This window comes from Euleptes europaea, chromosome 19, assembly GCF_029931775.1.
Source record: "Euleptes europaea isolate rEulEur1 chromosome 19, rEulEur1.hap1, whole genome shotgun sequence".
Classification (NCBI taxonomy): domain Eukaryota; kingdom Metazoa; phylum Chordata; class Lepidosauria; order Squamata; family Sphaerodactylidae; genus Euleptes; species Euleptes europaea.
In genome coordinates this window covers 8,753,579-8,774,985 of record NC_079330.1, presented here as the reverse complement: position 1 = coordinate 8,774,985, position 21,407 = coordinate 8,753,579, and the positions used below count along the sequence as shown (strand labels likewise).

The 21,407-nt window shown below is 46.7% G+C and overlaps 1 protein-coding gene across 1 annotated transcript in view; it reads left to right on the top strand.

Moving 5' to 3' along the window:
• TTC34 (tetratricopeptide repeat domain 34) overlaps positions 1–21,407 on the top strand; it is a 30,008-nt gene that overhangs the window by 6,926 nt on the left and 1,675 nt on the right. The window contains exons 4-6 of the mRNA XM_056865529.1: positions 5,165–5,331; positions 10,733–11,003; positions 13,109–13,323. Coding sequence (XP_056721507.1) covers positions 5,165–5,331; positions 10,733–11,003; positions 13,109–13,323 — 653 coding nt within the window. The remainder of the gene's footprint in view (positions 1–5,164; positions 5,332–10,732; positions 11,004–13,108; positions 13,324–21,407) is intronic.

Genomic DNA, 21,407 nt, shown 5'->3' with positions numbered 1-21,407 from the left:
GACCTGCTCCATTCTGGCCACATCCTTTTTGAAGAGAAAGAGCCATCCTAAATGCTAGTTTCCTGTGTGTAAAGATGGGAGGAGGAATGTCAAGATCCAGGCAGCAATTAGGAAGAGCAGTACTTTGGAAGCATCCCTAAATGCAGAGAAATGCAGAGGAGGGAATATTTTGAGCTGATCCTTTGATTGAATGAGAGAAGCCAGTCGAGTTTTCGGGAGGGAGGAAAGTGTGATAGGAAGATTTGGTTTTAAATAAATGCCTTACTGATGTATGATTTCATACGGTAGACCTTTTTTGTTCCATGTATATACACTCTTTCCTTGTTCTATTATGAAATAGTTGGCAATACTTTAATAGGGGAAGTCATCCGCTAGGTGGCAGTCGACAGTTTGCTTTACATGATCTCTCTGGAAGATGCAGTAAGAAAGTTAAAATTAAGATTTTCCACCAAAACAACACTTAGAAATTCAAGATAACTTTGAATTACCCATACCTGCTGCTTTGACCTGAAAATCCCCATTTTGATTCCACGGCTCTCTTGTGAAAATTAACCCCTGATCATTTTTATTCGGTGGTCTGTTTCCTAACACAGAATTTTCCCCATCAGCTATATATATTTAAAACATTATTTGTATGTCAGAAAATCTTCATTATAAATTACAGACCTGTTATCAGATGAATTGCACATCAGACAAAAACCTAGAAAACCAGAATTGAAAAGCAGTGGGAATGTGTGTGTGTGTGTGTGTGTGTGTGTGTGTGTGTGTGAGAGAGAGAGAGAGAGAGAGAGAGAGAGAGAGAGAGAGAGAGAGAATAGGCAATATTGAGAATAGGCAATATTGAGTCATTCCTAAGTGGAACTTGAAGTGAAATTGTAAGTTCTGTTCATGAACTGTATTAAGACTTGTGCTGAAAAGACCAAAGTGCTTTTATAAAATTTCTCAAGAGAGTTTCATTCATTCTTGGATTAAACTCCCCAACAAACATGGTGGAATTATGCAGTCTACTAGGGTTGCTTCCAAAATTATTTCCTTCTACAATTTCCAGATTTGGAACTCCAAATCGCCTGATCTTATTCCTAAAGTGAAACTCATAAATTAGGAATATTCCATTATTTCTTGTATGATTTGTGAATTGTTAACAGGCCGCTGTGTGTGTGTAGTCTGCCAAAGCTTGGATTTCCTTCTGTTCATTTCTTCTTTTCTACATCACCAGCGTGCACCTAGGCATTGATAAAGCATTGCAAAAATTAAAACAACAACGATCAATTCTGATGTTCTTGAATACATGTTTAAATCAAGATGCTTTCTCTATGACAGTTTACAGATCTGGAAGTGTATAAACATTCTGGTGACACACGTCAAAAATAATAATGCAACTTACATCGAGATGGAATTTTTTGTAGCGCTTTCTCAATTCACAAGGCCTGGAGATCTTTAAGATCAGGAATTCTCTGGGATCTGTGACATCTCTGAAAGACATCTTTCTCACTATGCTTTCCCCCTCAGTGCTCATCCCCAAGGTGGGGGTATTGGATGTTTTCCCAAATTTACACCTGAAGAACATGAAACCAGTGCATCCTATGTGAATTAAAAGTGGGATGGAAGTCATATCCTAAAATCCTTCTGCATCACGTAAGGGATGAACACATACATGAAGCTGCCTTATACTGAATCAGACCCTTGGTCCATCAGTCAGTATTGTCTACTCTGACCAGCAGCAGCTCTCCAGGGCCTCAGACAGAAGTCTTTCACATCACCTACTCACCTTGTCCCTTTAACTGGAGATGCCAGGGATTGAACCTGGGACCTTCTGCATGCCGAGCAGATGCTCTACCACTGAGCCACAGCCCCATCCCTGGATGTACAGGATTGCTCAGCAAACTTCGCAGGGTATGAAGAAGGTTCCTTGAAACGGAAAAAGTCAAAAGCCACTGGTTCAAAGCACTGAACTTTGGGATCCAGAGCCTGCGGAGAGCTTTGGATGGGCTCAGACCATCTGTTTTCTCCTTATGATCAACCCTCTAGCTCCGAAAACGAGGAGAGGTTTTGGATCTTGGTGCCAAGACTTCTCCTGCAGAACTTAAGCCCTCATTGTTCTGCGCGAGGTGTCCCCGGGCGAGACGAGATGTTCCATTGCCCGATACAAAGATTGTAAAGCATTGGGTTATTCAGCTGACATGGCTCACCACATCATATGCTAGCTTCTCCAGTCGTGTATGGCGGCTGACTGACCTCAGAAATGACGAAAATACAGAACAGGACGGACGGTAATAAAAAAAAATGTGACCATTTGGTGTCCTAGAATCTATGCAATATTGTTGCCAGAACTCAAGGATGTCTTCAGGGTCTAGGAGAAGGCCCCTCTGCAATCCATGGCATTTCTTCTCATAGGATCTCAAAGAGCAGGTATTGGGGAAAGCCCTTCTTTGCCTGAGCCATTGTGACTCAAAGTAGACAATATTTATCTAGATCAGGTTTCCCCAGTGTGGTGGCCCAGGGCACCATGGCACCCCTCCAATACTTCCTTTGGTGCCCACCGACCTTTTCAGAAAGTGGGCAGGGCCATCGTCAAACAGGGATTATCATCATCTGCTCTCATTCAAATGCAAGGGTTTTCCAATGGAAGATGAGGAGGGCTGATAAGCATCTGGGCTTTCCTTAGTCAGTATGTGGTTCCATCCTAGGGCTGCCAACCTCCAGGTACTAGCTGGAGATCTCCTGCTATTACAACTGATAGAGATCAGTTTGCCTGCAGAAAATGGCCACTTTGGCAATTGGACTCTATGGCGTTTTCTTCTTCCTAGGTATCAGGAGGGAGGTATTCCATTTGGTTCTGCCTCCTGAGTAGGCTTGCCAGTTGCCTGGTATTGGCAGGCTGCCTGCTGACCCACAGCTGGTTGGCAGGCGGAAGAGGGCCAGCTGAAGGGGAGGAGCGATCGTCATATCCGGGTAAACCCAGAAGTGGTGCAGATGCTCTAGCGCACTCCCCCCAAAAACTCTATGGAAACGATAGAGTTTTCAGAGGAGATTGCCAGAGTGTCTGTCCACGTCATTTTGGGGTTGCATCACCCCAGCCCCGGAATGCTCCCTCCGGTTGCCAGGGGGGACCTGGCAACCCTTCTCCTGAGGCAGCCAGTTTGAGTTTGGTGCCACCTCCTGTGGCAGCGATTTCAGGGTGATGCCCGCTCAAAATTCCAAAGGTGCCCACAGGCTTTAGAAGGTGAACCCTTGAGACTGGTTCTGGAGAAAGACAGGCTAAAAATGGTCCAAATAAAGGAACCGATGGTTGTATTTGATTCATGGGTTCTATTATTGAGCCACACGACTTCCCTGCTCAGACCCTCTCTGGCTTCCTGACTTTCAGACATATTTTACAGGGAGGGTCTGCGGCTCAATAGCGCAGCACATGTTTTGCACGCCAAAGGTCCCAGGTGCAGTCCTTGGGTATCTGGGAAAGATCGCTCAGCGTCTGAGACCCTAGAATGCTATCGCCAGTCAGAGAACACCATATTTGGCTGATCTGAATCAGTTCAAGGCAGCTTCATGTGTTTATATATGTTCAAAAATGAGCTGAGAGCTCTATTCCTAAGTTGATGCAATATCACAGTTCGGGATGCTTTGGGGATATTTCTCATCCAAATTACTCCTTGGAACATACCTGGACTTGTTTCTGAAGTGGTGTTGATGCACTGGGAACCCTCCATTGTTATATTTTCTGTTTCTAAAACTTTAACGAAGCACCGAGCATATGTAGTTTGCCACAGCTTTGAATTCCTTCTGTCAACTTATCTCCCCACTCCATTACCAATGCGGAAACAGTGGGTGATGTTGGTGTGATTGTATGCATGGGTATATCAAGGTTCTTTCTGAGACTCTACTGACACACAGGAATGCATGTCCACATCAGCACACCAACAGAAACTTGATGCAATTATTGTTGTCTATGACCAAAATTGCTTTTTTGCAGTGTCTTCTACATGTAAGAAGGCGGTGGGAGGGGGATTCAGATGAACAGAAGGGTAAAGGAAATGATGTGATTGCAGAATAATTTTTAGAAATGTTCCTACTCAGGTAGGGTTGCCAGGTCCTTCTTCACCACCAGAAGGAGGTTTTTGGGGCAGAGCCTGAGGAGGGTGGGGTTTGGGGAGGGGAGGGACTTCAATGCCATAGAGTTCAATGGTCAAAGCTGTCGTGCACAGCTTGTCTGGACTTCAGGAGTTTACCTGGTAGCAACTTCACACCACGCAGTTCTGCTATGTACAGTTTATTTACAATATCTACACAGAGTCCTTTGGCTGTTAACATTCACAGCTCTGAGCATCAGCATGCTCCGCCAGCACGTATATTTCAGGCAAGAAGTAACATACATTCACTACACAGACTTATATACACATTTATGACCAATCACAGTTCACTTGAGATGAGTCATTCTGGAAATCCCCATTCCTGGCTGTACAAACTGGATCAGACCAGCATCATCACATGACTTAGCTGTCACTCTGATCAGTATGATCTGTTTAGCAAACTGCAGACTAGCCATAACTTTGATATATGTTGACAAAAGCAGCCATTTTCTCCAGGGGAACTGATCTCTGTTGGCTGGAGATCAGTTGTAATAACAGGACATCTCATAAGAACATAAGAAAAGCCCTGCTGGATCAGACCAAGGCCCATCAAGTCCAGCAGTCTGTTCACACCACGGCCAACCAGGTGCCTCTAGGAAGCCCCCAAACAAGACAGCTGCAGCAGCATTGTCCTGCCTGTGTTCCACAACACCTGATATAACAGATGTGCTCCTCTGATCCTGGAGAGAATAGGTATGCATCATGACTAGTATCCATTTCAACCAGTAGCCATGCATACCCCTCTCCTCCATGAACATGTTCACTCCCCTCTTAAAGCCTTCCAAGTTGGTAGCCATCACCATATCCTGGGGCAGGGAGTTCCACAATTTAACTATCTCCAGCTAGTACCTGGAGGTTGGCAACCCTATACTCAGGCCAGAATTGAAAGCAAATCTGTTCATCCCTGCTCAGTACTAGCAGGGATTTGGGGGGGGGGGGGGGGTGCTGGAAGATGAAATTAGTTGACCATCTCTTCTCCTACCAACAGATCTGTGCTTTTATTCTATATCTAAACCTGGTTTTCCTGTCTGATCCAGGGGGGTTTGCTGTAGATTCCCTTCTGACTCGAGCTCGATGCTATGGGCATCTTGGCCAGAAGAAAACAGCCATATTTGATTTTAATGCCATTCTAAAAGAAGACCCTGGGAATGTGCCAGCTCTGACTGGAAGGGGATTCATTCACCTGGCCCTGAATCAGAAGAAGGTAACATCACTTTTTTAAATCTTTAGAAGGTTGTGATTATGTACTTTAATAGCAATAATTACTTTAGTAATAACAATTACTGCCAATGCTAGGTCCCCTTTTGACGCGTTGTAACGAAACGATATGTTACGCAAGTTACTCCGTTTACTTAGAATCACAGAATCATAGAGTTGGAAGGGACCACCAGGGTCATCTAGTCCAACCCCCTGCCCAATGCAGGAAATTAACAAACAACTCCCCCCCCCCCACATCCCCAGTGACCCCAACCCTCCCCCCGCCATGCAGGATCCCACAATCAAAGCACTGACAGATGGCCATCCGGCCTCTGCTTACGCTTTGGGCGTTGTCTGATGTACTTTCGGCTATTGGTAAAAGACTTTGCTTACTAGTGCAAGACCAGCCCTTTTGAGGCTAAGATTTGGATTCTTGTATATATGGAAACACAGTGGGGGGGTTGTGTGTGTTTTGATGGGGTTTTATTATACAGCACCTTGTGAGTTTTTTGCATGTAATGACTATATCTCATCTCTTTAGTTCACTATAGTAAAATTTTTTATAGTGTTTCAACCTAAGAATTGTTGTGAGCTACGTGCTGTTCATTTTGTTTAAGCTTGACTGAGTACAGCATAGGGGGCTCTTTGTTTACAATGCTAGGTCCCCAGCTAGGGTTGCCAGCTCCGGGTTGGGAAATACCTGGAGATGTTTAGGGCGGAGCCTGAGGAGGGTGGGGTTTAGGGAGGGGAGGGACTTCAATGCCCTACAGTCCAGTTGCCAAAGCAGCCATTTTCTCCAGGTGAACTGATCTCTATCGGCTGGAGATCAGTTGTAATGGAAGGGGATCTCCAGCTAGTACCTGGAGGTTGGCAACCCTCTTCTGCCCACTGACCAGCTGAGGGTCAGTGGACAGCCCGGTCAGTTTTTTTTTGGGGGGGGGGGTATTTGCCCACCAATACCAGGCAATTGGCATGCCTAGCTGCATATCCTTGCCACATATAACAAGTGAAATCCTAAAAAGTGTCACGCTCTTCCAAGCCCATTGACTTCAGCGTGGTGTAGTGATTAAGAGCAGTGGTGTGGAGTGGTGAACTCTAATCTGGAGAACCGGGTTTGATTCCCCACTCCTCCACATGGGCGGCGGAGGCTAATCTGGTGAACTGGGTTGGTTTCCCCACTCCTACACATGAAGCCAGCTGGGTGACCTTGGGCTAGTCACAGCTCTCTCAGAGCTCTCTCAGCCCCGCCTACCTCACAGGGTGTCTGTTGTGGGGAGAGGAAGGGAAGGAGATTGTAAGCTGGTTTGATTCTCTCCTAAGTGGTAGAGAATGTCGGCATATAAAAACCAACTCTTCTTCTTCAATGGGCTCAGAAGGGTATATCTATTTAGGATTTCACTTTAAATCAAATTGTCTGGCTGGGGTGTTGTTTTTAACAGCCTAATTTTTTACTTGTGTCTTGGGAGGCATTCAGTGATAACGTTGCATACTTGGCGAAGGGGAGTGGATTCAAGGTCAAGAACCAATGTTCTAATCTTTAATTTCTCTGTTATGCATATGGCTAAGTATGCGCTATGAGTCTGAAAAGATAGGATTCCTCTCATTCTGTGCTCATGGCTGGTTCCTGGAAAGATCATAATCGCTAATCAGTGTCTTATGTAATAAAACCAACCATACATGATGAGGAGCTTAATTAAAAGTTCTCTCTTCTGTGATTAAATCATTTAAACAGAATAGACAAGAGAGGAAGTGAAAGGAAGAACGGGGACTTTTTCATGTGAACTCTCAGTTAAACAGAATTCCCTGTCCCATATCACAAAACTCCAATCAAATAAATATGTGTAATGACTGCTAAATGGAACTTCCATGTTCCGAGGCAGTATATCTCTGTATATCAGATTCTGGAGACAGAGAAGAGACTGTTGGCTTCATGCCTGGCTTGGGTACTCCCCTGCCTTTTGGCAGCCTCTGGGTCCATTGAGGCTGCATACTTAAGGAGGGGGTAGAGAGGAATCAGGTAACAGCTGGCTGGTGCCAGTCAGATCTAGGAAACAGCAGATTCCAGCCAGAAGTGCCTCCTCTTCTCATGATCTGGGATTCTTTGAATAGGGGCAGGCAGTCATTCAAGTATTTTATCCTTAAACACCTTTTAGTTCGGTTAACATTCAGAGTACTGTTCAGAAATGCCTATGGAAATTCAGATGCATCCATTCTGCATAATTACATAATAGACAGATTTCTTGCAGCTGCCCTGCCGCTCACCTGCCACCACTGTCTCCACTTTTAAAAATTTAATTGTAAACAAAAATCAGTTTGAGAGTTTTGAGTTGAAACTTACTCCTTAGGCATCTCAGTGGGCCTTGGGTGGCTGCCTGTGAACCCAGCTAATCTTGTGATCATATCCTATGATCACTTCTCAAAATGATGCTGAGGGCACAGATGCAAAAAACAGGTTGTTTATCCTCTCTTAGTCTTTTAAAGGATACATTCAACCACACCGCTGCAAAAATGAGATTTCATGTACACCCGCCAGTCAGTTTAATTACCTGGATGACCATAATGCATGCCTTTTCAACAGTAAATGAAATGAATTAGTTCTTGGACTAGGAAACAGTAGCCATAATCTGCAACTATCAAGTGGTTACTGCGCGGATGCAAAGCTGATCAGCACGGTGCTGTATGCAAGGTGAACATCAACCGGGCAATCCAATTGGGAGCTGCCCTTGCTTGTAACTGAAAGATTTCAAGGAAGCTGTGTGACTAGGGTTGCCAGGTACCTCTTAGCCACCAGCAGCAGGTTTTGGGGTGGAGCCTGAGGAGGGCGAGGTTTGAGGAGGGGACTTCAATGCCATAGAGTCCAACTGCCAAAGCGGCCATTTTCTCCAGGTGAACTGAGCTCTTTCGGCTGGGGATCAGTTGTAGTAGCAGGAGATCTCCAGTTACTACCTGGAGGTTGGCAACCCTATGTGTGACCCACAGAGTTCTCAGTACTCCTTCTTTGGCCTTGGGCCATTATCCTCAAAAGACTGAGGGGAAGGAGAGAAAGAGAAGTGAAGGAGAAAATGTTACAAAGTCTCTATTTCTCCCTGAAAATCCCAAGGAAATCCCAAACTTCAAGGTGATATAATTAATCCTTTTGATATAGGTTCAATAGGATTAAAATTTGCAAAACCCTTTTCCATTTTGACTGCTTAAGGCAAACTGTTTCAGCTTAAGGCAAACAGTTGGACACTCACACCCTCCCCCCCCCCCCTGGCGTCTTAATGAGAAGGCTGCGTTTGCTGGCTTATCAGCTCTGCAAGATAGCAGACTCATCACAATGAACAAGCTTCCATTTTTCCACTCGCATGCATCTTTAATTCCGCTGCATAGAAATGGAGGTCTTTTGTTTACTAAACTAATATAAAAGGCAGCTAATTAAATGTCATTTTGGCTTTGGGGAGGGAGAGGGAGAGAGGAAAACATAGAAATGAGCCCGTAATATGCACACTTCAGCTAATTACCATCTCTTAACTCCTGCTGTTATTTCAGAAGGTATAATGCAACCACCTGGTAATCAGGGACCTCTTACCAAACGTAGCAGAGGGCGATATTTTAAAAGGTTGGCAATTGATGGGTTCATTCCCAGAGAATAGGGTTGCCAGCTCTGGGTTGGGAAACCCCTGGAGATTTGGGGGGCAGAGCCTGTGGAGGGCAGGGTTTGGGGAGGGGAGGGACTTCAAGGCCATAGAGTCCAATTGCCAGAGCAGCCATTTTCCCCCAGGTGAACTGATCTTTATTGGCTGGAGATCAGTTGTAATAGCGGGAGTTCTCCAACTAGTACCCTGGAGGTTGGCAACCCTACCAGAGAGGACACAGCCTATCCTCATTTCAGAGGGAAGCGACATTTGTCTACAGTTAGCGTTGCCAGGTCCCTCTTTGCCACCAGAGGGAGGTTTTGGGGGTGGGGCCTCAGGAGGGTGGGGTTAGGAGAGGGGAGGGACTTCAATGCCATAGAGTCCAATTGCCAAAGCGGCGATTTTCTCCAGGGGAACTGATCTCTATGGACTGGAGATCAGTTGTCATACCAGGAGATCTCCAGCTAGTACCTGGAGGTTGGCAAACGTATCTACAGTAGAAGAGCTAGATTCAACCAGTGGCAGCTTAGAGACCAACAACATTTTGGTGGTATAAGCTTTCAAGAGTCAAAGCTCCCTTCATCAGATACAGCATGAAGCTGATGAAGGGAGATTTGACTCTCAAAAGCGTATACCTCCAAAATCTTGTACGTCAACTTGTTTGTGCCTATTCAGCAGGCTGTTTCACTGTATTCTTTCCCAACCATGCATTACAATACAATTAGCTTTCTTGGGCATGTACATTAGGGTTGCCAACCTCCAGGGGGTGGCTGGAGATCTCCCACTAGTAAAACTGATCTCCAGGTGACAGAGACTTTGGCAATTTGGTATTTCCCAACCTGGAGCTGGCAACCCTGAAGTGCATTCCCAAGCAGCCTGACTGAGTTCTACCTCCCCGCCATTCATGAACACATGAAGCTGCCTTATACTGAATCAGACCTTCGGTCCATCCAAGTCAGTATTCTCTACTCAGACTGGCAGCGGCTCTCCAGGGTCTCAGGCTGAGGTCTTTCACAACACCTGCTTGCCTAGTCCTTTTAAGTGGAGATGCTGGGGATTGAACCTGGGACCTTATGCATGCCAAGCAGATGCTCTACCTCTGAGCCATGTTCCTTCCATTCTTGCATCCTTGAAAGACCTGGGAGGGATCTGACAAAAACAGGATGTAAAACTGCCCAGCTGAGTTAGGGTTGCCAGGTCCCTCTTCGCAGCCAGCGGGAGGTTTTTGGGGTGGAGCCTGAGGAGGGCGGGGTTTGGGGAGGGACTTCAATGCCATAGAGTCCAATTGCCAAAGCGGGCATTTTCTCAAGGTGAACTGAGCTCTATCGGCTGGAGATCAGTTGTAATAGCAGGAGATCTCCAGCTAGTAACTGGAGGTTGGCAACCCTAAGCTGGGTTCATGCCAAATAAGAAAATGAAATGCTTCTAAATTCGATTCTAAGAGCTGCCAGGGAATGCTGAGAATCTTTCTGTTTTCAGTTTTTAAAAAAGAGAAAAGGTTTCTAGTCCTCTGTGGCTGGTCAGAAGCTTTGGACCAATTGTTAGGCTCATCTTGAAGCAGACATATTAGCTATTTCCGTGGGTCTGTAAATAAGGAAGCGCCCGTATGAAAAGGATGGCATATATCCCAATTTATTGTGCAATGTGTCATGAAAATCGGAGGACTCCAAGCCAGAAGGGAGCAAAAACGGCATTATCTTGGGATAATAGGTTGGGCAAACAAACCTGGAAATAAAAAATTAAAAAAAAAAAAGCCTTGGTTAGGTTGTTAACTCTTGTTTTCACATGTAGGAGGCCGTGTCTGATCTGATCTCTGCCATCAAAGCCAATCCAGACTTGGCGGTCACAGAAATCCTCTCCTTGAAGCAGGAGGCCCAGATGCTGATCCATCAGTGGCTGCTCGATCGCTGCAGGACTGCGCTATTTGAACTCGGTGCTACCAAAGAGCCGCCAGCCAGAGAGGTTCTGAAGGAGCTCATCATAACTGGAGAACTGCTCGTGAAAATAAACAGCAGGGAAACAAAGAGTCACGTCCTTTACGTGGACACGTTAGCAGTGGATGGTAAGAGCCCTTTCAACCAAGCTGGAGATCGTCTTCTTGTTGTGCTTATGGATGCTTCCCCAGTTCTCCGCATCTAAATTTCTCCCTGAATTACAGGGTTGTGATTATTTATACTCTGCTTTTTCTCCCCAATGGGAATCCAAAACAGTTTACAACACTGTTATCCTCTCCGCCATTTTATATTCACAACAACCCTCAGGTTATTCTGAGGGAGAGTGACTGACTCAAGAGCAAAGAGCAAGGTCACTCAAGAGCAAAAATGATTGATTCATAGGGTTGCCAACCTCCAGGTGGTGGCTGGAGATCTCCTGCTATTACAACTGGTCTCCAGCCAATAGAGATCGGTTCCCCTGGAGAAAATGGCCCCTTTGGCCATTGGACTGTATGGCATTGAAGTCCCTCCCCTCCCCAAACCCCACCCTCCTCAGGCTCCGCCCTGAAAACTTCCCGCCAGTGGCGAAGAGGGACCTGGCCAACCCTACTGATTCATCAAAAAGTCTGCTTCTACAACTGTCAAACTTCTGTCCTGGAATATAGCAGGGTGGAGAAATAAGGTGAATAAGGCTGCTAACGATTGGACATTTCATTCATAGGATTGCCGTAAACTGCAAACAACTTGATGTAGGGTTGCCAACCTCCAAGTACTGGCGGCACGAGGGCTCAAATGCAAAACCACACTGGAAATTTAACAAAGGTCATATATTAAGCTGAACTGCATTACCTCATGCATAAACAGTACAGAACAGAAATAAATATAAACATGCTCAGCACAAAAGAGAAACAAAAACGAAAACGGGGCAGAATGCTCCCAATGTAACCAATTACAGTCAAAAACGAACGGGGTGTTCCCGTCATCAAAGTCCAAGTCTCAAGTTCAAAAGGTCCGTAGTAACTAACTAAAGTCCAAAGGAAGAAACAAAGGAGAACGTGTGGCTAGTCGTTGGTGCACGTTTCAAAGGCTTTCTTCAGCTCCAAAATTATGAGGCAACTAAAGCTTTTAATCCAATATTGGTAATGAGCAAGTTGTCCCGAAGACCGTCAGCCGTTCCGAAGGAGTGTACCTTCCCTTTTCAAATGGATGGCTGACACACACAGCCATCCATTTGAAAAGGGAAGGTACACTCCTTCGGAACGGCTGACGGTCTTCGGGACAACTTGCTCATTACCAATATTGGATTAAAAGCTTTAGTTGCCTCATAATTTTGGAGCTGAAGAAAGCCTTTGAAACGTGCACCAACGACTAGCCACACGTTCTCCTTTGTTTCTTCCTTTGGACTTTAGTTAGTTACTACGGACCTTTTGAACTTGAGACTTGGACTTTGATGACGGGAACACCCCGTTCGTTTTTGACTGTAATTGGTTACATTGGGAGCATTCTGCCCCGTTTTCGTTTTTGTTTCTCTTTTGTGCTGAGCATGTTTATATTTATTTCTGTTCTGTACTGTTTATGCATGAGGTAATGCAGTTCAGCTTAATATATGACCTTTGTTAAATTTCCAGTGTGGTTTTGTATTTGAGCCCTCGTGCCGCCATTTTCTTCAACGCAGTTAAATACGGCACAGGTGTGTTTGTTATTGTACCTAACCTCCAAGTACTAGCTGGAGATCTCCTGCTATTACAACTGATCTCCAGCCAATAGAGATCAGTTCACCTGGAGAAAATGGCCACTTTGGCAATTGGAATCTATGGCATTGAAGTTGGGTTGCCAGGTCCTTCTTCACCACCGGCAGGAGGTTTTTGGAGCAGAGCCTGAGGATGGCGGGGTTTGGGGAGGGGAGGGACTTCAATGCCATAGAGTCCAATTGCCAAAGCGGCCGTTTTCTCCAGGTGAACTGATCTCTATCGGCTGGAGGTCAGTTGTAATAGCAGGAGATTACCAGCTAGTACCTGGAGGTTGGCAACTCTACATTGTAATCCCTCCCCTCCCAAAGCCCTGCCCTCCTCAGGCTCCACCCGAAAAACCTCTCACCGGTGGCGAAGAGGGACCTCGCAACCCTAGCCTTGAAGACAACTGTGATTTGGGTCTGGAAGCGGCCAGGAAAGCAAACATCAGAGGATTTGGTCTCTCAGTATCCCTTAACCATTCTATTTGCTTTGACCCTCAGGGAGACACGAAGAGGCCCTGGCTCACCTCCAGGGAATATTTGGCCAGGCTCCACCTGATGATTCAGTCAACTCTCGGTATGGCATTCTTCAGGTCAAGAAGAGAAACATCTACACAGCAGCTCATATTTTGGCAGGTTTAGCTGCGAAGGACTATGATGAGCTACCATTCCTCATGAACTTGTTAGACACCAGGCAGCGGCAAATCCTGGCAGAGGTACAATTCATCTTGTTGCTCCCTCTTTACAATATGAATCGCTGGGTGGAGCCATATGCGGAAATGTGTCCAGTAACGTCTTGCGTTCACCAGGGGATGCTTCTGAGCCAACCGCACTTGCTGGCTGACTTCAATGCCACAGGTCCCCACCATGTGTAATGGTGAACTGTGGAACTCCCTGCCCCAGGATGTGGTGATGGCTGCCAACTTGGAAGGCTTTAAGAGGGGAGTGGACATGTTCATGGAGGAGAGGGGGTATTCATGGCTACTAGTCAAAGTGAATACTAGTCATGATGCATACCTATTCTCTCCAGGATCAGAGGAGCATGCCTATTCTATTAGGTGCTGTGGAACACAGGCAGGACAATGATGCTGTAGTCTTGCTTGCTTGTGGGCTTCCAATAGGCACCTGGTTGGCCACTGTGTGAACAGACTGCTGGACTTGATGGGCCTTCGTCTGATCCAGCAGGGCTCTTCTTATGTTCTTATGTTCTTTAATGGTCAAATGTGAGTTGCGGGTTCTCCTCCATTCCTCTGCACATGGTGTCTGATTCAAATCACAACTGTGTCAAACATGAAGAAAGGGCTTCTCCCTCCCCCACACACATCATTTTCCCTGAACTGAAATAATCCCAGGTATGGTTGTCATCCTCCAGCTGGTGCCTGGAGATCTCCCGGAATTACAACTGATCTCAACGCCATAGAGTCCAATTGTAAAAGCGGCCATTTCCTCCAGGGGAACTGATCTCTGTTGGCTGGAGATCAGTTGTAATAGCAGGAAATCTCCAGCTAGTACCTGGAGGTTGGCAACCCTAGTTGGCAACCCTAGTCCCAGGAGACCCTATTTGACCACATGAGGGAAGAACAACTTTCTTGCTTGTGGCCATGGTTGCACATGAGCAGAAAGACCCTTGATCTGATTCAGCAGAGCTCCCCTTATGCTCTTATTCAAAATTCACCGATGATAGGTATAACAGTGGCTCTTAGGCATGATAAATGAAACCTCCATGTTTAGAGGCAGTCTGCCTGTGGGTGCCAGTTATTAGGGATCAGCTGCTGCCTTCATGCTTTGTTTGTGGGCTTCCCTGGGGTATCTGGCTGCCCACTGTTGGAAACAGGATTTCGGACCAGATGGACTTTTGGTACGATGTAGCAGAGCTCTTTCTATGCCCTTTGGTAAAGTTGTCCAGAGTTTTGCTGTTGTTCCGAAACTCCTGTTTCCCATTTACGAGTGACTCTTCTCAAGCGGGTTTGCTTGTTTTTTTGGGTTGTGTTTGTGTATTCTTTGCTTTCAGCCTGGAAGGTCCATTACGGCACTTTAAAAAAAAAAAAGCCCTCTGCCAATACGCTAAATAAATAAATGCGCCTGGAGAGGATTGCTTGATATGCGTCCTGGCAAGCCAGCGGGAGGGCGTTAAGTAAGCAAGTATTAATTTACCAATCCCTGCAACAAAGAACCTCTCTGCTATAGATAAGGCACTTAGTGGGGGGGACATCTCTCTCTGCTGAGAGAGAGAGCTTGAGAGATTTTAAGAATTGCCAATCACAGCCTTTTATGTGGGAGATAAAAGGACAATCGAGAGCGTTTCTCCAGGGGACGAATTGACTCCTTATGTGCATAAGCGAGATTTTACTGAGCCGAAGGCTCTTAGCAGCTTCTTGTCCCAGTTTGCTTGGCAGATGGGAAGGCTGCTTGTAGCTAGGGCGGCCAACCTCCAGGTAGTAGCTGGAGATCTTCTGCTATTACAACTGATCTCCAGCCGATAAAGGTCAATCCACCTGGAGGAAATAGCCACTTTGGCCATTGGACCCAATGGCATGGAACTCCCTCCCTTCTCTAAACCCCTCCTCAGGCCCTGCCCCAAAATCTCCCACTGGTGGCAAAGAAGGGCCTGGCAACCCTACTTGTAACTATAGCAAACTAGGCTTGCGATTAGGGTATGGAGTGCGGGGGGATAGGGTTGCCAACCTCCAGGTAGTTGCTGGAGATCTTCTGCTATTACAACTGATTTCCAGCTGATAGAGATCAGTTCGCCTAGAGAAAATGGCCGCTTTGGCAATTGGACTCTATGGCATTGAAGTCCCTCCCCTCCCTAAACCCCGCCCTCCTCAGGCTCCGCTCCAAAAATCTCCAGTTATTTCCCAACCCGGAGCTGGCAACCCTAATGATGTATATTGTATATACTATATAAAAACCCCGTGGCGCAGAGTGGTAAGCTGCAGTACTGCAGTCCAAGCTCTGCTCACGACCTGAGTTCGATCCCAATGGAAGTTGATTTCAGGCAGCCAGCTCAAGGTTGACTCAGCCTTCCATCCTTCCTAGGTTGGTAAAATGAGTGCCCAGCTTGCTGGGGGTAAAGGGAAGATGACTGGGGAAGGCACTGGCAAACCACCCCGTAAACAAAGTCTGCCTATAAAACGTCGGGATGTGATGTCACCCCACGGGTCAGGAACGACCCGGTTCTTGCACAGGGGACCTTTACTTTTTATATATAAAAACAGTACAATGTCCATACACAGTGTGGGCATCTAGGCAACAAACATCAAAACGAAAAGCAGTGAACTGAAACTGTTGACAAAAATGTAACAAATACCCCCTGCCAAAAACGAAATAGCTTATCGTGAAGTTCATATTTGCCTTGAAATTTCACTTTGGGGGAAATTCTGCAGCAGCATTGGGTCCTTTGTCTATACTCCAAGTATACGTAAGGGCTTACAGAGTTATCAGCCTTCCTGCTTTCCGATGGGCCACAAAGCCCTGTTTATTTTCTGACGCTGTCAGTAAACAAAATAAAACTTAATTTTTGGCATCTAACAAGCTGCCCTGACATTTCAGGAGCTAATGTATGCTGCAGCGGATTAGCAGACACTGTAAAAGGAGGAGGATTATTTTATTTCTCTCCTTGGCTGGCAGCTATAGGATGAGAGCCAAGTCAAAAATCCCATTACTGGCTACTGGTTTAAATTTGAGATGTTCCTGTGACCTTTTCCAAAGGATTCAGTGTTAGTTTGGCAGGGTCCCGCCTCCCTCCAAGAGGTGACTTCGTTGCAGGATGAGAAGAATATAAGATAGCCAATTTCCAGCTGGCACCAGAGCTCTCCCAGAAATGCAACTGATCTCCAGGCTACAGAGATCAGTTCCCCTGGATAAAATGGAAGCTTCAGAGGGCAAACTCCATGGTATACCATAGACTCTAGCTGAAATCCATCCTCATATTCTCTCTTTCACAGACACTGCACCCAAAACTCCATGAATATACCAGGCCGGAGTTGGCAACCCTTTTAAAGTTCATTCTTACTTTTTTGATTTCTATATGTATCTAACCTCCTGTGTGGAGGATTTGTAGGCCAGATTCCATGCTTTGCATAGTTAAATTGTGGAACTCCCTGCCCCAAAATGTGGTGATGGCTGCCAACTTGGAAGGCTTTAAGAGGGGAGTGGACATGTTCATGGAGGAAAGGGGTATTCATGGCTACTAGTTAAAATGGATACTAGTCATGATGCATACCTATTTTCTCCAGGAGCAGAGGAGCATGCCTATTATCTTAAGTGCTGTGGAACACAGGCAGGATGGTGCTGCTGCAGTCGTCTTGTTTGTGGACTTCCTAGAGGCACCTGGTTGGCCACTGTGTGAACAGACTGCTGGACTTGATGGGCCTTGGTCTGATCCAGCAGTGCTTTTCTTATGTTCTTAAGATCCCTATCCCCTGTGTAGGGTTGCCAATGTCTAGGTGATGGCTGAAGATCTCTTTCTATTACAACTGATCTCCAGCCGATAGAGATCAGTTCACCTGGAGACAATGGCCGCCGCTTTGGCAATTGGACTCTATGGCATTGAAGTCCTTCCCCTTTCCAAACCCTGCCTTCCTCAGGCTCCACCCCCAAAATCTCCAGGTATTTCCCAACCTGGAGCTGGCAACCCTACCCCTGTGCCCACACAAACCTAAGAAGTTAGCAGGTGAAGCTTATCCTAAATAAAAGATAAATAGTGTGCAAATGTTTCACCTGCTTCATTTGCTGCTTGTTATGCAGCTCTTGGTAGGGAAGGCAGCATGGTAAAGCCTGATGTTGTCAGATCTCGGAAGCTAAGCAGGTTAGTATTTGGATGGGAGGCCACCAAGGAATACCATGGTTGCTCTGCGGAGGAAGGCGCTGGCAAACCACTCTGTTAGTCTCTGGCCTTGAAAACCCCATAAGGGGTTACTCTAAGTCAACTGCGACTTGACGGTGCTTTCCACACACACATGCAGCTGTTAAATGCACAGCAACAGGTGAGGGGGGAAGGAGTTGGCAACCCTACCGGAAAAAAGTAAACCTGCTTGCTCAAGGGCTGAGTGGGACACCAACCCATTCTTGGTTATGCAACAGTTTTGAGGCCACCTTCCCCATTTTATTCCCACTTCTTTCTGCAGAAGCGGAGGTACGGCAGGAATGCTAATTACTCTGTCACAGACGCTTGAGCACTAAAACGGGTTCTGTGCCATTTCTTTACAATAACCTCAAGCCCAGGAAGCTTGCATGTTTGTGTGTGTGTGTGTGTGTGCAGAGTGTGTTTATGCCAAATGAGAAGAAATAAAAAGTCTATAATTTAGTTCTCGCAGGCTCCAGTGTAAATATAGTACAGGGTCTGCCACAAAGGCTGCTGAAATACAACTAAAATGTGCTCTTTAAATAAAAAAAAAAGACACAGGTGGAGGAATTAAAACCAGAGGGCTTTGTACACTCCTCTCACCCCAGAATTTTCAGTAGAAAGTTGGCCATTGTGGATAGAAACAGATACTCTAGCGGTCCTTGTTCATGAAGGACAGAATGTGTTTTTTATAATTGTTCTGGGGTGGCTTCAAACTTCTTATCTCTGCTGTTTTAACCCTTAAATCCTTGTTTTAATTTTATTTCTCCCTTGCTCAAAGCAACACTGATTCTTGCACAATTTTTCTATTTCCTTGTCCTGAATTTTCCCATAAAATGTGCATTCCCCCTTCCAGTTATTGTACATCCATTAATCAGGATTATACATAGGGTTGCCAGCTCCGGGGTGGGAAATACCTGGAGATTTTTGGGGTGGAGATTGAGGAGGGCAGGGTTTGGGGAGGGGAGGGACTTCAATGCCATAGAGCCCGATTGCCAAAGTGGCCATTTTCTTCAGGTGAACTGATCGCCATCAGCTGGAGATCAGTTGTAATAGCAGGAGGTCGCCAGCCACCACCTGGAGGCTGGCAACCCTAGGACCAAGGTACCCGCCCAGCAAGCTTCCACAGCAACAGGGGGATTTGAACCTGGGCCTTCCAGATGCTAGTTCGACACTCTAACCACTACACCAGGGTTCATCTTCGACTCTTCTGTGATAGAAAGGGCCCTGCAGCTCTGGAAACTTTGTTCTATTAAAAAATGTCTTTCTCAGGACCTTGGTTTTGCTGGTTGGCTGTGTTTACAATGTAAAATATTCTACTCAGCAACAGCCTGGTAAAAGCGCCGTTTCATTTATGAACAGTAAAGAAGCCGTAATGAAAAATCCATTAGAGTCTCAGCGTTCGAATAGAGCTCCCTAATTGACCTTCATGAACTGGAACAGAAAGGGGGGGGAGAAACATATTTGGTCTCTTTTTTTAATCGTGTGGGTTATGTTGTTTTTCTTTTATCACCAGCGCTATAATGAGGATGTGTGAAGTGGAGGGCTTTACCCTTCGCAACCGCCACCATCTCCTCTTCCTCCTGCCTAGGATTGCCAGCCTCCAGGTGGTGTCTGGAGATCTCCCGCTATTACCACCGATTCTCAGGTGACGTTAGGGTTGCCAGGTCCCTCTTTGCCACTGGCGGGAGGTTTTTGGGGCAGAGCCTAAGGAGGGCAGGGTTTGGGGAGGGGCTTCAATGCCATAGAGTCCAATCGCCAAAGCGGCCCTTTTCTCCAGGGGAACTGATCTCTATCGGCTGGAGGTCAGTTGTAATAGCAGGAGATCTCCGGCTAGTACCTGGAGGTTGGCAACCCTAGGCGACAGAGATCAGCTCCCTTGGAGAAGACGGCCACTTCGGCACTGTTGCACGCTGTTTTATCTCCGAGTCGGGAGAAGCTTCACCTGGCATTAGAAGTCCTTCCCCTCTCCAAACCCCACCCACCCCAGGCCCCACTTCCAAATTCTCCAGGTATTTCCAAACCCGGAGCTGGCAACCCTACCCCAAATCCCGCCCCTCTCAAGCTCCACCCCAAAAACCTCCCGACGGTGGAGAAGAGGGACCTGGCAACCCTACGATAGGCCCCAGAGTTCTCCAGGAATGATAACTGACAGAGATCAGTTCCCCTGGAGAAAATGGCTGCTTTGGAAGGTGCTTTGGACTCTATTGCTATATACCTTACGGAGGTCCATCCCCTGCTAGGATTGCCAGCCTCCGGGTGGTGGCTGGAGATCTTCCGCTATTACGGCTGATTTCCAGGTGAAAGACATCAGTTCCCCTGGAGAAGACGGCCACTTCGGCACTTTTGCACGCTGTTTATCTCCGAGTCAGGAGAAGCGTCACCTGGCATTGAAATCCTTCCCCTCTCCAATCCCTGCTTTCCTCAAGCTCCACCTCCAAAATCTCCGGGTGTTTCCCAACCCGGAGCTGGCAACCCTGCTCCTGCCCCTCCCCATCCCTGCCTTGACTCCTTTCAACTTCAGTGTCCCCCCTCCCCAATGCAGAATCCCGTCAGAGTATGTTCAACTCTTTCCATGGAGGAAGTCTTAATGGAAGGGATCCAGGCCATCTTCTTTTGGTAGTCTCTCTGCATGTTTTCCCCAAGTTTGCCCGGGCTTCTTTCTTCTTTACGACATAATCATGGCCTGTCAGGGATCACATACTAAATGAGACAGTCTCATGGCTCCAACTCAGATCTGGCTAACGTAACGGAAAGCAAACGTAGCCCTCAAAGTTGTGGCTGAAGGAAAACCATCAGGCACTGACTGCTGTGTGCTGGGTTGCCCAACACATCCCACGGCCCAGCCCTGGTGACCCCTGCTTTGCAGTGCTGGAGATACGTTCCCTTTTTGACTCCCCCCCCAAAAAAAATCTGCACTTTTTAAAGTGCTCCCTGAAAAACCGATGACTATGGGAGCTCCTTTCGCAGGGCAGGAGAACATTCAAAAACAAAATCTCTTTCTCCACCCACACACACACACACACACACAAACTGGAAAAGCACTAAGATAAATAGTATAGACAACTAGGCTTGCCATGCCCTGTAGCTCCACTGGTGGGAGCTTTGCGGGGCCACAGCCTAGGTGCGCGATGCATGTGCACGCCTATCATGGCATGCACGCACCCCATGCGACGCGGACACTCTTGCAATCTCAGCCAAAACTCTATGGTTTCCATGCATTGTGGACGCTCTTGCAATCTCAGCCAAAACTCTATGGTTTCCATGAAGTTTTAGCTGAGGTTGCCAGAGTGTCCGCGTCGCTTCCGGGTAAACCCGAAAGTGACATATGCACGCATGCACACAGTGCCCGCCAGCCCTCAGCTGGTCGACGGTTAGCCTGGTGGGTGGGTGGGATTTTACCCGCCACCACCGGGCACTTGGCAACCCTATAAGACAACTGGGGCAGCAAAGTGAGAAGTCTTGAATTATCGAGTTTCTAGTAGGGTTGCCAGGTCCCTCTCCGCCACCGGTGGGAGATTTTTGGTGCGGAGGCTGAGGAGGGGGAGATTGGGGGAGGGGAGGACTTCAATTCCATAGAGTCCAATTGCCAAAGCAGCTATTTTCTCCAGGGGAACTGATCTTTATTGGCTGGAGATCTGTCCTAATAGCAGGAGATTGCCAGCTAGTACCTGGAGGTTGGCAACTCTCGTTTCTAGTCCAAATTTCCTTTCGATGATGAACTCACAAGGTAGCTTCAATCTGTCCCTCCAGTCTGCAATGTGAAGATAATACCATTTACCTACCTTACAGGGCTGTTTGAGGGATGGCAATAATGTACACAAAACACACACAGTGCTTGGAAGTGCTACACATGAAGCTGCCTTAAACTGAATCAGACCCTTGGTCCATCAAAAAAAAAAGGACTCTCTGACATTGAAGTCCCTCCCCTCCCCAAACCCCACGCTCCTCAGG